A 17,921-nucleotide genomic window follows, 5' to 3' on the forward strand; every position below is an offset into this window, starting at 1 on the left:
ATGAACATCCTAGGCTCCCGAGAGTTGACAATGACCGTCCCGAACCTACTCGGGATAGCGTAGTGGCCCTTAATATCATGAAACGAGCCTTAAAATGTCAGTTTCTCTTCAAACAACCTGAAACTCAAGGCACACTTCATAACACATATTAGTACTAAAAATGGCTCCTATGAGCTCATTTAACACAGAAAAGTACTAAGGGACGGGGGTAAAATCACTATATAATATGCATATATCACATCCCAGCCTTGGGAAATCTTCTTCAGCCTAACCAAAGGAACTTCAACCTCCTCCCTCTCACTGGAAGTTTCGACCACGAACTTGTTCTTATTTTTATCTCTAGCCATGGCCGGAAAACCTAACTCTAGGGTTCAGACGGTGTGGTAGAAGAGAAAGTACAGAAAAAAGAGGGGAATTCGCCGATGAGCCAAATGACACAGGTTCCCGAACAGAAATTCCCACCAAGAGACGAAGATCTAAAGAATTCAAACGAACAAGATCGCCGAAATTTGAGAGAATTCTGAGAGAAAGTGATGTGAAATAAAGTTTGAAAAGTGGGGTTAAGCTGGGTATTTATAGAGGAAATAAAGCCCAAAATCACTTCAACTTCCTCTAAACCTCACACCACATGATCTGAAGAATTTGAAAAGACTTCGACACTTATCATAAATGCAGGAATTCGGAAAAGCTTTCAAATTAAAAAGCGGGACTTTTTGAACTTCAAGAAACAACCCATGTGCATACAAATACCCATCCATTTAACCTCAAATGAAACGGGTCTGGGAGCATGTTGTTTGGGTGTCCAATTGGCTTCCAATTGGGCCTAGTCCCCAAAAGCCCATTGGCTAAAACATGACATAAGCTCCAACCAGCAAATGGCTCTTAGCCTTATCCAAATGGCCCAAAGCCCATTTGGCAATGGATGCCATAAACAGCATTTACTACTCAAACACTATAAATAAGCCGCCAAGGCTCACAACTCAATGTGTACTTACTTAGGTATCGGAGGGGCTTTTCTCGGAAACACCCCGATGCTAGTGACTTTGTCATTGTGAAGGTACATTCGGGCTCTACACAATGAAACAAGCAAGATTTTTCTCATTTACACAAGGCTATTTAATCTGAAGCTCATTGTTTCAACACAGGAACAATTATGATTTCATAATTGGTCGAGATATGGAATAATGTAACAATTGACATCAATCATTAGAAATATAAGTAGTAATTAACAACATCTAACAACCTAGGATAGTAATTGGCAAACTCACTTACTGATATATTTCTAACTTTCTCCTCCTGGAAATCTAATCAGTTAGATTTGAAATCTTATTAGTTTGATTTGATATATGTACGAAATAATGTCACCTATGATAATGCTGAATTTCAAGGCCAAGTTCATGCATATGTAACTGATGTGCAAGGTAAGAAATAATGATCTAAATTGCTCACCTAGAAATAATGATCTAAATTGCTCACCTATAAATAATGATAGTAATTGTGGTTGTCTTTCGAAAGTACGAAAGAATATTGAATACAATAGAATACTTATCCCTAGTAAAATCATCACCAAAATTTCAACCTTAAAATCATCACTTGTCACCTGACTGCGTACATAAAATACCTATAAACTCAACCTAAAACAAGAAAGGAAAAAAAAAAAAGACATTACTGAGCTGACGAGGACGGAGTGAATGTTAAAACCAATTGCCAATTTGCCAACGAGCAAGGAACGAAGCTTGAGGCTGCGACTGGTGCTAGAGCAAAACTTTTAGAGAGCGAGCTTTGCCCCGGACCTAACTCTCAAGGCTTGGCATGTTTCGAGTCCGCTCGTCATTTTCCAGCTTGAAGCAAATCTTCAAGGTACAATATGAGCTCATGAATCTTCTTATCATTGAGGTAAAGTGATGAAAGAAATATACATTTAATAACAGCACAAGGTAGGGCATTGTATCACATTTACTTCACCAGGCCGTCTCTCTACAATTTGAGTCATTTGGCTACGTTGGAGACCACCATTGGGGAAGGACTGCCAGCAACTGAAAGCTTCACTGACTTTCCACCAATTGCATTGTTTCACCAATTCAAATTAAGTAAAGTTCGGAATTTTTACAACATCTTTGCTAATTATGAAGGTATGAACTTCAGAGAAAACTCATAGGTGAAACTATTGCCGGTACACTATTTGTTAAAAATATACCCCTATATGATGCCCATGTTCTTCACGTATATGATACCCTCTGCTCCTGATTCTGCACACAAGGAGATGAGAAAAGACCAGAAAAGCCCTTTGAAAGGCAGCCTTCAACTGTGTAAAGATATTTTGATGAATTCAATGGATTAACAGTCTGCATCCCTTCATCTGAAGCATTCTCTCCACATCTATTGAGCTGCTGGTGCTTCCTTCGCTTACAGCTTATGGAATTTATCACTTCACATGGTAGGGAACTGTTATCCATATTATTTCCCGGTAAGTTCTGCCGGAATTTTCTCTTCAAGCCAGGCAAGTTCTTTAATCCTGTAACACAACCAAATTTAAAATACCAATTCAAAATTAAGCTACGAAGAGAGCGTGTAGGGTGGAGGGGGGCTAGTTATGACTGCCAAAAAACTGTAATGATTTTATGCTTAGCAATAAAGTGGTGGCAGGCTGACAGCAGATATAAGTTACTGGGGATAAAAGCCTTAAATCGATAGCAAAGGCTAGATACCTGGAAGGGGTTCTTCAAACATGGATGATTTCCCCAAGGGGACATCGCAATCACAGGTGAGATTCTCACTAGTGCAGTTATTGAACCCAGTAATTCTACACAGCAAATAATGGGTAAAGGTAAGCATAAATACATAGAGAAGTGTGAACCAATGTCTGGGATCTCTCAGACAAGAATGTAAACAGATCTCAAAGCAAAAGCATTAGCAATAACAATAACAATAACAATAATAATAAAAGACTCCATCCTTTTACCTGTCTGTCTTATCTAACTTATTTTTAGTTATGGAATGAACTTGGTAGCTCTGAATCTGGACATTTTAAAAACTATCAAAATTTACCTTCAGCAGTCTGAAGTCTGAACTTATTTTCCTAAACCTATAAATTCAAGGTGAATAGAATGAGGCCAAAGCCTATGCAACTTTTAGGCAGTACCATGGTGTAAAAACTCGCCCGAGTTAACTCGTATCACCCGAGTTAACTAGGTTTTGGAGGCTGGCGATACGAGATATCACGAGTTGTAAAGGTGTTTTTAAAAAGGGCGAGATCTCGGCCGGTTCAACCGATCGCGTTAAACGTTATTAGCCTCACATCTACTCGGTTTTCAGCCGAATTCCTTATGTTTTCGACAAAAAGAAAGGGAAAAAGGAAAGAAATGGAGAAACTCCACTGAAATAGAGTAGAGAACTCCATTTTCTGATCTAAACAAGAGAGGAGAGAGAAGGTAGACAAAGGAATTCATTTAATTATGTCACGTGTACGGTTTAGGGGAGGGAGACTAGGGTAGGTAGTGACTGGGGTTGACATGGGGCTTCTTTTTAAAATTCCTACGCGACAACCGCGATACGGTCCGCAACTAACACATCATTTCCGTTACCGAGACTCCGCGACCGATCCCGCGACCGTGACCGATACCGCATTTTATAACTATGGGCAGTACCCTCGAGGTAAGGAATTTTCTGCTGCAAATAAACTTATTCTATTCATTTTTCTCTTTTAATTGGAAATCAAATTAAATTCTACAACGCTACCAAGTGCTGATATAAGCTACTTCCACATGCAGGTAACAAATAATAGAGTAATCAACTACATTAAATATAGAAAAAAAATTTACCATCCAGAACAGAAATGGCAACTGACATTCCTATCTCTCCTCTCCCTCTCTGAACCACATAGTCCTCTCGCCCCCAACCTCTGGGGATCATCCATGGACCATGGCCAATGAATAACTAGGTAATCCCTCATTTATGCTACCCTACCAGCCAGCCAGGGGCTAGTTTTGTGATTTCCTCCGTAAATTCCAATTTTTCTCTAAGTTCTCATCCTCCGTCCTTACAAAAAACCTCCCGGAAAAATTGATTCTAATAATCCAACCTTTGGCCCGTTTTCGTAAAACAGTCCCACACAGTTAACTAAGAATAATCCAATCTTTGAGGGATACCTTCCCAAATTGGTCCTCTGTAACCGTCAACCTTGGAGGCAGTTAATTTTAGTAATTACTTCTCCAACCCAATAAGCTCATCCCAACCCACCATACACTAATCTTGTTAGTTACAGTGTATACCAACCACCACTTCCATTTCTTCAATTGCTGCACCCCATTGCCCAATTAAAAACAACCTTTTTGTCAAAAAAATAACAACAGTTAATTACCAAGTAATCATGTAAAATCTAACCAAATAATCGATATTTTTTTTGCCATTTCTTAGTTTGAGCTAATCATAAGCTTGTTTGCAGCAAAGACGACGGCTGGATTAAATTGAATTCGACTAACAAGGTAATCAAACATGCATAAATAAACAAGAAAACAAATCAAACCTATTTCCAAAAACCTCAAATCAATTTTAAAAGGAAATAAGTCAGCAATCAACGAATAACCATTTCATATTTCAGAAAAATCACGAGGAATATAAAACTGGAATTTTTTGTCGTCTCAAAAAGGTTGAGCTTGGTGGATGTGTACTATGCAGTTGTTGGAGGATAGAGAAAGGGTGGCATTGCCGGCCAAAGAGGAGAGTGAAAGAGGGAGGAGCGGTGATAAGTGAGGCGGTGTATGAGGAGGAGGACAGATGGGCAGCGAGGGTGGAAGAAGAAGCCAAAAAGGAAGATGAAGATGCCACAAGAATGGGGAAGGTGACATGGGAGTAAAAGTAGCTAGCCAATTAAAATAAGAAACGTGTAATACTTTACCGGTTAACAAAGGTTACAGACCGCTTTAAGAAGATACCGACCAAAGGTTGGATTATTCTTGGTTAACAAAAATGTGGGACTGTTTTAAGAAGACTGCCCAAAGCCCAAAGGTCGGATTTTTGGAATCAAACTTTCCTTTTATTTTCTTAACGCTTTACGCAACATTCTTAATTCTAATTTTAACAAATGTTGCATTAGTTTGAACGTCGACTTATATTTTGAAATCCAAAAAATGTGTGTGAAAGAACTTGCATTTCAAAGTGATTACTCCTTACATCCCTTTTTAATTGCCCAATAGCCAAAATTCATTTTATTAAGAATTAGATGAAAAATGTGCACATGGGTCGATAAAGTGAGCCCATGAGGAGAGAGATAGAGAGCGCAACTGGAAAAACTTATCATTTAAGTTATGAATCAAAGAGACACCCCAAAGAGGAATAGGGGAAATCAAAGAGGGATGGACAAAATTAACTTCAGACATGTCATTTGGTGGCGTCCCAAAGTACATCACACTCTTTACCCTTACTTTTCCGTTCTTCACTTTACATCCCATCAATCGTTTTCTCTCTCTCAACATGTATCTTTACTTTTTCTCTCTACTCATTGAATTTTTTATTCTATATACTACCTCTGTTTAAGCTAACAAGTTCCTTTTTAATCCGTTTTATAAATCTGTTAAGATGTTTGCTTTATTCTACTTTTGGCATATTATGTTACCCTTCTCACACCAAAAGATTTACACCTATTTCCTCCCTCTCTCTTACTTTATCCACCTTTTTTTTACACTCACCCGCCTTCTTACACTTTCTCTCTTACTTCATCCATCTTTTTCTCACACCTACTTACCACATCGACACTCTCTCCTTTGTCTTAGTATTTGTGCAAATAGTAAATGTTAACTTACATTATTAATCTCAATTCCAATTGTAAGGGTGAAGTTCATCATCAGACAAAGGCAGTATTTCTTTTCTTTCTTTTCTTTCTCGCAAGGGAAATCCTCTCAATCTAGGCTTGATTGGTTTGTAAAAGCTGAATATAGCCCCTTTATATCTCTAGATGTCCAGAATTGATAGTGATGTTATGGAAAAAAAAAAATGGATAACTTTCGGGGTTGTGTGAAGAACATAAAATGTATTAGAGAAGGTAAAATTGTTCAAAGCTATATGGTAAAGCCTGATGACACCAAGACACAATTCAAGAGTTCAAGCCAGTATTATGGGTAACTCCAACTCCTTCACCAGCGTCAATATGCCCCCAAATACCACATGATTCAAGTGACTGTTGCATAGAACTTATACAACAAACGAGTGACTAGATCCCGGAATCTACAAAGTAAATATAGACAGATACTCCCTCCGTCCCTTAATACTCGACCTGTTTTGACCGGACACGCTTGCCAATGCTCAACTTTGAACACCAATTTCTTTAACTACATATTATAAAAACTTATAAAAATATTAGTATTTTGAAAATATATATTAAGATGAACCCAACAATTATTACTTCCTCCATTTTTTTTTTAATTGCACCATCTGTGATTTCACGCTTGCCAATGCACTATTTTAACCACTAATATCTCTCATTATACATTTTAAAAAATTATAAAAATTTGATAATTTGAAAGTATATTTCGAGACGAATCTAACAAGATCCCACATGAATATATATTTCCTTACATATAAATCACAAAAATAATTATATAAGTATGCGTGAATAGTGCTAAAACCAAGATGGTGCAATTATTAAAAAATGGAGGAAGTATATATATTAACATTTGTTTTCATATACTAGAAATAAAATAGGGTCAAAGTGAATTATGTGAATAGTGCAAAAAGTCAAAACGGGTCGAGTATTAAGGGACGGAGGGAGTAGTAGATAGACATCAAACCTGTACATGTGCTCAACAAAGTCATCGATTAATGTGGGCCAAGCACCTGAAAATGAATTCGTGACTTGAAAGTTAATTCAAAGGGATGGATTTTACTGATAAGTACGAACTCTTTTTCTCAAGACGAGAACAAGTACAACTGAACAATAAGGGTTCCTGGACAGATATAAACAATGAAAGAACAATAAATAAGAGGACAAGACTATTTGCCTTTGTTTAGACCCTGAGCCTCAACTGATTTGGAATTTCCAAAGTTAGAGCTCCCTAAGTCAAGTTTTTCTTTCTAGGGTAAACAATGGAAAAAGACTTTGTATCCTTGTGCGGAGGATTGACCAATTTCATAAAATTATATCGCTCAACAACACCTGAACGCATAGCATGTGCCCGTGGTACTCAATCAGCAAAAGCGCACGCTTTTCGTAGGCAAAGCGCAACAGAAAAGAAATAATAAATTTAAAAATTCATAAAAGATGGAGAAAATATGGAAAAAAAGATGAAAAAAAAAAGAGAAACCGTAAAGATGAAAGAAAAATTCAGAATCCGACTGGAGAAATTCGGCTACGGGAGAAATTGCACTAAGGTTTTCAAAAAACCCCCAAATATTCGCTTTTAAAAAATAAAAATAAATCACGTGATACTTTAAAAAGAAGATTAGAGTCACGTGGCTTTATTTTTATAAAAAAGAAGGGTCTGCTGTGCCCAGACTACAACAACGCGCTTCCAGTATGTTGCTAGGCTTCGGCTTCTGCTGTGAGCTTCCGAGCTTCCAACGCTTTAAGCGCACTAAAGAGTGCTTTTTAAAACTAAGGCACCAACAAAACTCCAAGGCACCCGAATATCTAATGAATTTGAAAAACTAGAAACATTGATTGAGTAATAGGTTAAGGTCACAAATTTACTAGGCAAAGGAAAATATAAAAAATATCTCAAGGGACTACGGAAATTTCAGTGAAGTGAAGTTCTGCAAATAACTTTTGGTACCACCTTCCTGGACAGAACCATTTCTAACTGTCCAATCTCCGATTTCCACATCTATTTTATTGCTATGACTACCTTTCCTTAGTCTTTTCAGCTTACACCAGAAGTAAAATGCTGACAACGCCAAGTACGAGAGGTTAAACAAAATCTATAAAGGACTATGCAAGAAAAGCCCAATAACAAAGTGAAATTTGATTTAACTTTGGTTAGTAAGAACATCATGTCACCCCCTCAGATTGATATCGTACCACATGTAATTGAAACTGCTTTTTCTTAATAGGTTGGCAAAATTGTCAAACAATACCTTACTTTTCTCTCTTTTTGTGAACTACTCCCTCCGTCCTGGAATACTTGAAACGTTTTCCTTATCGGGCCGTCCCGGATTACTTGAAACGCTTCTAAAAATGGAAACTTTACATAATATTTTATTATTTTCTCACCTTACCTAAGGGCCCACCAACAACCCTACTACCCCAAATAAACATTAAAAAATTCATAACCCCCCACCACATCCCACTATCTATATTAAACAAATACCCCAATACCTTTCAATTAAATAAGAAGTCAATTATAATGAATTAAACTCCGTGCCGGTCAAACGGTTTCAAGTATTCCGGGACGGAGGGAGTAGTACCTTACCTGATTATTTTTGTGAAATAATACCTTTGAAGTACCATTTCTTTTTAAAAGGCCACCTTGTTGCCTGATTTGGTGAAAAAGTCAAGAATTGGGGCATTTGACTTCTTTTTTCCTCTGATTTTCCCTAGATTGGGGCGTGACTTCACTTTCTCTTTTCTTTTTCCTTTTCTTCTCTGTTTTTCTTCTTCCTAAGCTAGTGTTTTTTTGTTCAGGAAAACAGTGATTTTCGTTTGATCACCATATTTGTCGATCCTATATTTTATTCCCTGCCCAATCACCTAAAAGCTCAATTGCATAGGTAAACGGCTAAACATCTCTACTTCGGATAAACATATACAGACTCACCAGAAAATCAAACAGCGGAATGTTGAATGTCATGCCATAGATTAAAAATGCGGTATCGGTCGCGGTGATGCGGTAACGGAACGGTCTCGGTGGACGCGGATCCGGTCGCGGTGGTACAGGACCAATTAGTGAGGGAAATAAAAATTAATTAACAACACTTGTATAAAAAGAGTACATTAGTGATGGAATTTTTTTTAAGAAAATTAATAAATAAAAGTGAAAAATGCCCATAACCCACTCCCCGGTTCCCACCTACCCCAGCCCCCCACTCCCCAGTTCCCACCTACCCCAAAGCAATATATTTAATAAAAGGAAAAGGCTGACGCAGTCCTCACCTACCCCCAACTCACTCACCATATGTGAAAGAACATACTCCAAGAATCCCAACTCTTTCTCTTCCTTCCTCCAAATATCCATGGCAGTCTTCAGAGCTTCACTCTTGGCGGTCTTCACATCTTCATTCCTCTACTTCTTCTCTACTTGACTTCTCTGTTCCTTCTCCTCGTTTCTATGAAAAAATCGGCCGATTTGTGAATTGTATCGGTACATCTCGTGCGATTTTTTGACCAAAACGGTTGATTCGGGCAAAATATTGTTTTTTTAAAAAGAAAAGCTTGACAACTCGGGAAATCTCGTATCGCCAACATGAAAATCCGAGTCAACTCGAGCAGTACGAGTTAACTAGGACAACTTTTTACATCTTATCTTGTATTCGGTTTGTTCAATTTTGCATTTAAAATTGGAACTTGGGAGTAGCTTCTGATTTCAAAAGAAGAGAAGGAGTTGAATGAAAAGGAAGAACAAATAAAATCAGAACTTAGTTTTAAAAGGCGTGAGGCGCACCAAGGCGCAAGGTGCGAGGCGAAGGCGCGCGCCTTTCGTACACAAGGCGCATAATTTTTTAAACATTTTTGTGGTACTTATTTTCTGGAAAAATAAAATCAAAATAGTACTACTTGTCCCCACAAGGGGTAAAATAGTAATTGTAGTAAATTAAAAGCCTTTTTGAGGAAAAAGTTAAACAAAGAGGGGAATAAGGAAGGTTCAGTAACTTTTTGGTCACTAGCTATTCATTTAGATTCTCAATAGAAGGGTGCCACACTACATAAAATAGTTGCTTTAAAACAGAAAAAGAAGGAATTTACATGACCTTTTGCTGAAAGAGACAAGAAAAAAACGGAAAATTTGGGGTTCTCTCTCCTCTTTTCAATATAGGAAATTATAACTGTTAGGAGGGAGCCATTAAAGTCATGCGTTTTTGGCCTTTGCGCCTTTTCCAAGGATCCAAAAGGTGCGAGCCTTTTGGAGGTGCCTAGCGCCAAGCCTTACACCTTACGCGCTTTTTAAAACTAAGAATCATAGAGAGGACGAAGAACAACATAAAAAATAGAGTTACAATGAAGAAGAGGAAGGAGATCCGACGAGAAAAGGAACAGAGGAGAGAGAGGGAGTGCGTGTGAGGGAAAGAAAATAAGTAAGGGAAAAAAAAGATAGTTCAAAGGCATGATTCTTAATTTTTCTACCAGAATCCGGCAATAAGGTGTTTTTCTTTTAATAAAAGAATGCCTATTTTAAGGTACTATTTCATAAAAACAAAAATCAAATGAGGTAGTAGTTCACAACATGACAACAAGAGTAAAAAGTAGAGTATTCTTTGACAATTTTTCCTAATAGGTTTGTTGAAACTACTGTCTTCAAAGAACTTGTTCAAGATTAATTAATTGTTTTCTATCTAATCTAAAAATGTGGTTAGTAAGAATTCAAAGAGAGGGAAAAGTTGTGCTGATTTAGGGTGTCACTAGCCTCAATAGAGCCTGGGCTTGTGGAGTAGCAAAGAGCAGAATCGAGGGTTCCCGTCTCCATACTCAAATCTAAGCCAGATGACTTGTGGACCGGACATTTGATTTAGTTATTTTTTTTTTCATTTATACACCCAATTGATAATTTCTTGTTACACAAAAGTAGCAAGATGATTGTTTGAAAAAGCACGTGAAGAAGAGACCAAATACAACATGTAGTAAATAAGGGAAAAGAAGAAAGCAAAAGAAAAATACAAAGAGCTTTTCTTGGGGGGTCATCAAACATCATTCCCATATGAGACATCAAAAACAAAATGAGGGCCCTAAAAAATATTGGTGGATTCATGTGGACAAATATCTATCTTACTTGGACTCTTCATTTTACCTCTAAGTACCCGTGTGGGATTCTCGACGCCCGGACATGGTATGGACATTGTACACTTCATTTTGGAACAAAATCATGAAACCTTTTCAGAGAATAGCCGAGTCATACACTTGGACACATACCTGTGTACGACATTGCTGCCCGAGTCCGAGTAACATAGATAAAAATAATAGGTGAAAGAATTATTTGGAGCAATCCAGAAAAAACAAGGGTTAGATGTTGGGGGGAGAAGGCAAGCAATTGCACATTTAACCAAGAAACAGGCTCCTAACACCAACAGCCTTGTCAAAGGTCTAGGACTATTGCATACTTTAGGTAGCACCAGGGAAAATAACATGGACAAGGTTAAACCTCAACCAGTTAACAATTTTATTTCATGCCTTTCCAGGTTAAAAGAGGGGGGACATTCTGGATACAGCCACTCAAACTGGGAGTATGTTGATTAGTGATCTATGAAGAAAACAATCAGGTCATGGCGCAAGGCTAAAAGATCCTTTTGGATGCATATCCATATTTTTACAAGTGCCGAAAAATAACTAGAAAATAGAATTTGTAATTGAAGAAAGAGTGCATAACAAGGATAACACAAGAGTACAAGACCAAAGAAAAGATATGCCACATAAAAGTCCACCACACAGTACCAAACAACCCAAAAGACATCAAAACCCAACCAACTTCCCCCTAATACATGCTTCAACACCTGAACACAATGGAATCAAGTTAAATAAGGAAATAAAGAAATTATACCTTCAGGGTCATACCCTTCCAGATCTTCATGTACACAGCGGCTGAAAGCTAAAACTTGACGCCACGTATCTTCAGTTATATTGTGCCTTTGGTTTTTCTGAGATAACCCATTCAACAGAAGTAAATAAAACATCATTCGCTATTGATTTAAAAATATAGACTAGTAATAAGCTGAGCAGGAGGCAGAATCCTAGAATGTACATTGATTTAATGAAGGTCCATACTAAATAAAATCACTGTCACACACGCACACTGCACAGTTTATCACTAAAACAGACACAAATTTGAGCTAACAAAGCAGCAATTGTGCCAAGGAGATCATAAGCATGTATTTGTTTGATTAGTGTTTAAAAATATATTTATATAAATAATGCCAAATTCGTTTTTGGGAAAACGGAATAGCATAAAGGGTGAAAGGAGCAAATCTAAAGGGGGGCAAAAGAGGGATACGGAAATAAAAGGTAGATAACCCTTATATGAAACTCTTAAATGTTAAGAATAAAGAATATTTACACTTGTGTCATAACCTTTTCTGCCAGAATGGAAACAAAGAAACCAAAGGAAGGAAAAGGAAAACAATAAGGTCATTTCACCTCTGTCACAACAAGGGGTTTGGAATGTTGACATAGAAGATAATCAACTAAACCTCTTGCTTCCAAACAAGGAATACCCTCTTTTGTCCCACTCTACCATCCCTTTTTCCTCTCTAGCCAAGTCTCAGACAGATATTTGAACTCTTTCATGCCAAATTTTTAACCATGACAAACCAGTTTAAGTACAAAATTGTATACGCAGAGAAGTGCAAATAATCTTCAATTAGACATCATAAGAACATAGAAAATTTGACACATAGAATAACAGAACTCAACAAACATTGAGACTTTGAGATGAGAATCATCTGTACATCCAAATAACAATACAGGATAGTGCTGGCATGTAACACTAACATGGAATCTGAAAATGTCAAAACAGGATCATGCACCTCAACAAAGTCACACCACTGATCAAGTAGCCGAAACCTTCCAAAAAGGACTACTTTCCATGCAGCTATTGCCCTGCTTACAGCTAAACACAACAGAAGAACAGCATCCATGAAGAATGCTTTTGTCAGTAAAAGCATCGAAAACACAATGTGATAGGGATTAGGGAGGGGGATAAATACTCACTGATATTCTTTTGACCACTTTCCCGGCATATAAAGAACACAAAATCGTAGAAATTTGAAAATTCTGAAAAGTCCCCCTGGAAAGATCAAAGGAGAAATATACATTACAATATAAAAATATGAAAAGAATCACAGTCAATCAAAAGATAAGTATTCTTTCTTTTGAGGTCTAGGAGTGGGTATTTAATACAAAATGGAACCCTACCATTCTATTTAGGCTGGACATTAGCTTGTATAGTTCATCCAAAATCGAAAAGCTGCCAGCAAAAGTTTATAGCATGATAAGAAAAATAGTTGAATAACTTATAAAGGTAACAGAAGCCATCAGAACCATTGAGTGAACTTAGAACCAAAACTGACTGACATGCAGCCAATACACCTTAGTTGAAGCAAAAAATTAACTAGTAAATTCAACTTGCATACATTCCCCTGAGCCAATAACCCACATTGACGACATTGAAACCTCCACTATTTGTATCACTAGCCAGCAGCGGCGGATCAAGGAATTTTATATTGGTTGGGCCAATACTATAACTTCGTTCTATATACTTTTCTGTAAAAATATTTTTAAATAAATACACTTATAGATACGTTAATATACTATGTTACATCACTATACCCAAAAAAAATGAAATTGAAATAAGATTGCAATTGTTGTAAACGAAAACAATATTGTCTATAAAATTTATGATCTTTTATCAAGTTATTGTCTAAAAAAAGTTGGACACGTTTTATTTGCATGTGATAGAGTTTGAACCCTTGACCTTCAGGGAAAGAAGCCACGTCAATACCAACTAAGATATCATGACAATTTGTTCTAAACATGAAACAAAAATGCTTATATTTCTTTTGGCTAATAGGGCGGGCCAAGGATATTTAGCCCTTAAACACTATCGAGAACATATGAAGACTGGGAAAAATTAGGATGATTCCCTGAAGCTAAAAGGCATCCATGATCACATCCACACCATCAAGATCAGCATTAATGCCTCTAGAGTGGTTCCAGCCCAGGTGGAGTGAAGGAGAGCAGAATATGAACAACGCACTAGCACAAAACAAAGAAGCAATTCCCATTAATCCCTTAACCCAAATCGCAATGAATTTCTGCTTTGGTTATTCGTTCAGAATCTAAAGCCAACAGGTTGGTGACTTTTCAGGCTCTACTGAACTAAGAGAAATTCATAATCTCGTCTGAAAATCCAAAGTGGATAATTTAAGACAATGGAGAAGCACATGGCTTATTTCATACAAAATCCTCAAAAAAACAGCTTCATTTCATGTTGTGACAAGTAACACCCACAATAACTGTCAATTTCTTTCCTTTTCTTTTATTTTGACAGCATATTAGGGTCCTTAATGATTTCGCCATTGAATGAGAAATTTACCTAGTCGAAAGAATTCTACAGATTCAACCGTTAACAATATTGAACTCAAACTTAGATGAGTTGATGCCCAAAAAAGCATATGTTTAGATATTTGCGGGAGAAATAAAATGAAAATGTTTAACCAATACTTAAAAAACTGCATAAAATAATGCACTGAATAAGCCAACGAAACACAGGAAGATTGTTGTAAAGGAAGAGCTTGAGGACACTAAATGGCAGCCAACATTATGGTTGAGATTTTTGGCATAAATTTGGACATTTTGGGATATTAAATTATTGTATACAGTATGTTTGAGATATTCTGTTTATAAGTTATTATTTGAAATATCTTGAAACATTGTATTTGGTTAGCATTTGAGGATGGAAAGGAAAGAGAGGGAAAAAGAGGGAAGAGGAAGGGAGGTGGGGGGAGAAAAGAACAAGCCTCCATTTTCCATCCAAATATTTCTGATAGTGCAGGGATTTGGTTTATTATAAAGGAAAGAAAATGAATCCCATCACGTCTTTCCCCTCACTTTCCTTCGTGATAAAATATCGTGAACATGGGAATAATAATGGTAACAGTAGCGTTGTCAAGGTAGCGGCTTGTAACGGATGAAACGCATCACAGCCAACACAGTATGAATTTTTGAAAAATTAAAATTACTGAGTTTTAACCTTATTTACAACTTTTTAGGTTAAGAGGTATTCTTTCAACATAATACAATTAACCCTATAATAATATGAGTAGTTTATATATTTAGTGAACCGATAATTACTTAAACTAACATGTTACATTAACTACATAAATACTAAGTAAAATACTTTAGCCATTTTTAGAATGGATGTGAGGGGTAAAAACAGCCACATAATTCCCATTATTTAATGGAGGGTGTTGCGAGAAGGATGTGATTTCCTCGCAGCATTATGTAACGGGGTTAGTGGGAAGGCAACTCCATAATCCGCTACAGAACCCTTTCCCTCCAAATCTTCCTATCCAATCATGACATAGAAATTTTCTTCCTTGTTTCCGCGTTGAATTTAGGTTATCAAAAACCACTATTCTTATGTTCTGTTCTAAATTTTTGAAATTGCACTTAATAATTCACCTTACGTGGGAGGATCCACAAAGCAGGCAGTATCTAGAACTATCAGAGAAAACATGCAGCATATGTCATGTTAATTTACCGTCTACAATACAAGCACCGAATCACAAAGGCGGGTAGTGGTGAACAAGCAATATAAAAGAGTAACAATAAAGAATGGCTGCCATCAAATTTGTTCAGACCTCAAGATTGACACTTTACAGGTCAATTCATTTTCGGTTTTTCAGGAAAGGCCAAAGGAAAAGAATATCGACACTCTTCTTTCTCTTTGGCTGTCCTTGATCTCTATTTTACCACATCCAGAACAACTGTAACTTAGGCACCACCCACCCTAATTCCATCCCCACTAACGCACACAAGCTTTTACTCAAGCGGTTTCCCATCTATTGTAAGTTTGTCGCCACTACCATAAACCCATCCACTTATCCCCTTTGAGAATTTAAATTAGACCATATCAGTTCGTTAGGATTACCGTGAAGAGGAAGCAAGGCAGTTAATTAAAGCAAGAAAGAGGGGAAGAGAAGATCAGATCCTCTAATTACTGAATAATAAGCATTCAAAATAATTTAAGCACTTTTCTTGGCGCATACCCGTCAAAATAGATAAACCCGTAAAAAACCGAGTATAAATATTATTTACTGAGAAATGCAACACCCTGCATCCATAAATAATATACAAAAGAATTTATCATCCTTTTTTTTAATAAATAACAAGCCTGGGCAAGTATGTTTTCAGTGAACTTTTATTCCGAATTATTGACTACAAAATCACGATCTTCAATTAAACATTCATAATTATGTTACCCAGAATCCACCACTCAACCTCATTAAGGATGCATCTCCACTCTTGACAGAAAGTTGAAGATTTACCTCATACTCATGTTTGAATCCACTGTTTTTGTCAGATCGGCCATTGCCTCTCTTAAAAACTTAACCTTTTCGGAATCATCATCGTACATGTTGCCGGCTTCTTTGTAAGAATACGCATTTCCTGATTTGATATCTGACAACAGGCCAATTAGAGTGAAAAATAGAACAGCGCAACAGATGCAGGAAAGTAGGAACAATGATCAGGAAATAACAAAGAGCCCTTAAACAATAAATGAAAAATGTTCTTGCACAAGTTATACATATGGGTCTGGCTACCACAGAACAGAAGAAGAACAAAGGCTTCATACGTAGGTACACTACTAGCTCCAAATGCACCAGTAAATTATTTTTGATAGACAAAGAAACACTTATCCCCTCAAAACCCCAGCAGTCCTACTGTAATAAGAAGAGATCTATGTAAATATAAGTGAATAAGATATTCTCTCCCAACAATCATTGGTTAAACATATATGCAGGAGACAACATCCCCGGCACTAAACAAATTTGCCATTCCGAACAGGAATACAGTATTGAAATGTTTTTACATTCGTCATTTGATTGGCAGACTTCTTGGCAGCATTACGGTGTGTACCCCCCTTGAAGGTACAAATTTTATCCCTTGGCATAAATATGAAAATAACAACTTGAATGCTTCGTATTTGATAGCATATTAATTCCCTAAACTCCTAAGGTTTCCTAACACTGTTGAACACTTCAATCTGACAAATTACAATTCACCACTGCTGTGAATTTCGAACAAACCCAGAGAATCGCAAATGACAAAAGAGATCATTAAACCAGTAAATCCCCCAAACAATTAGACATACACCATTTCACCCTACATTTCACCCAAGGTAAGCAAACAAATCGAAATTATGAAATAAACCAAATTATGAGAACAGCTAAGGAATCGAACCAACATAAAGTAAAATTAACCATCTCAAGAAATTCAGAATCACAAAAATTGTAAAAATTTAATCAATCAACAAATAGATTAATCATTAAGAAAATCAACAATCAGCAACAAGCAATTCGACATAGAACAACGTAAAATACTCCAGAAAAAGTTCATTAATTGTATAAAATTGAAATTGAAATTGAAATTGAATTACCGCAGAATCGCTGATAGATATCAAAGATTTCGAATTGGTTTGGAATGGAGTAATCCATGATGAGATTATTAGACTTAGGGCTTCGATTTCATGAATTGAAATTTACAATCGGGGCAAAAAACGAAACCCTAAGCAATCCCAGCTCGGAAGCGTTATCTCTCTCTTTCTCTCTCAAAGTTTTTTCAGTTTGTTTCTCTCTCCTCTCCTACTGTTTTATACATGCACGCTAAACTGCCAGAGTTGAATTTGAGTCTGGGTCTGTCTGGTCTAGTTGAATCAAAAGGTCTTGCGCGCACAAGGTGTACAATAAATTTATTGTACACCAAGATAACTTTTACCCATTTTTTTATAACTTTAACCTAGTTTTGATTAACTTTTATATTAGTAAAAAAAAAAGTTGATAGATAAATATTTTAAAGGGTTAAATTATTAATTTTATACATTATTATTGATTTTGAAGAAATAAGTTTTACTAAAATGAAAAAAATTATCACTAATAAATAGATAACTTTTACCTATATAAGCTTAACTTTTAAACATTTTAAGTTAACTTTTACTACGGTGTACAATAAATATTGTATACCCTTTGTAAATAAGAATTTGTGTAGTTGAATTGAGTCGAGTAGA

At 36.6% G+C, this 17,921-nt stretch overlaps 1 protein-coding gene across 1 annotated transcript; it reads right to left on the reverse strand.

Moving 5' to 3' along the window:
* Positions 1-1,456: 1,456 nt before the first annotated feature.
* Positions 1,457-17,527, reverse strand: LOC110800235 (defective in cullin neddylation protein AAR3). Its single transcript, XM_022005536.1, has 9 exons — positions 17,295-17,527; positions 16,183-16,315; positions 13,049-13,100; positions 12,845-12,920; positions 12,661-12,743; positions 11,679-11,775; positions 6,786-6,831; positions 2,709-2,803; positions 1,457-2,515 (listed from the first exon to the last, which is right to left on the reverse strand). The coding sequence occupies exons 1-9, from the start codon at positions 17,350-17,352 to the stop codon at positions 2,220-2,222; spliced, it is 936 nt and encodes a 311-aa protein (XP_021861228.1). The 5' UTR covers positions 17,353-17,527; the 3' UTR covers positions 1,457-2,219.
* Between the last annotated feature and the right edge of the window lie 394 nt (positions 17,528-17,921).

The sequence above is a fragment of the Spinacia oleracea genome, chromosome 1 (assembly GCF_020520425.1).
Source record: "Spinacia oleracea cultivar Varoflay chromosome 1, BTI_SOV_V1, whole genome shotgun sequence".
Taxonomy (NCBI): Eukaryota; Viridiplantae; Streptophyta; class Magnoliopsida; order Caryophyllales; family Amaranthaceae; genus Spinacia; species Spinacia oleracea.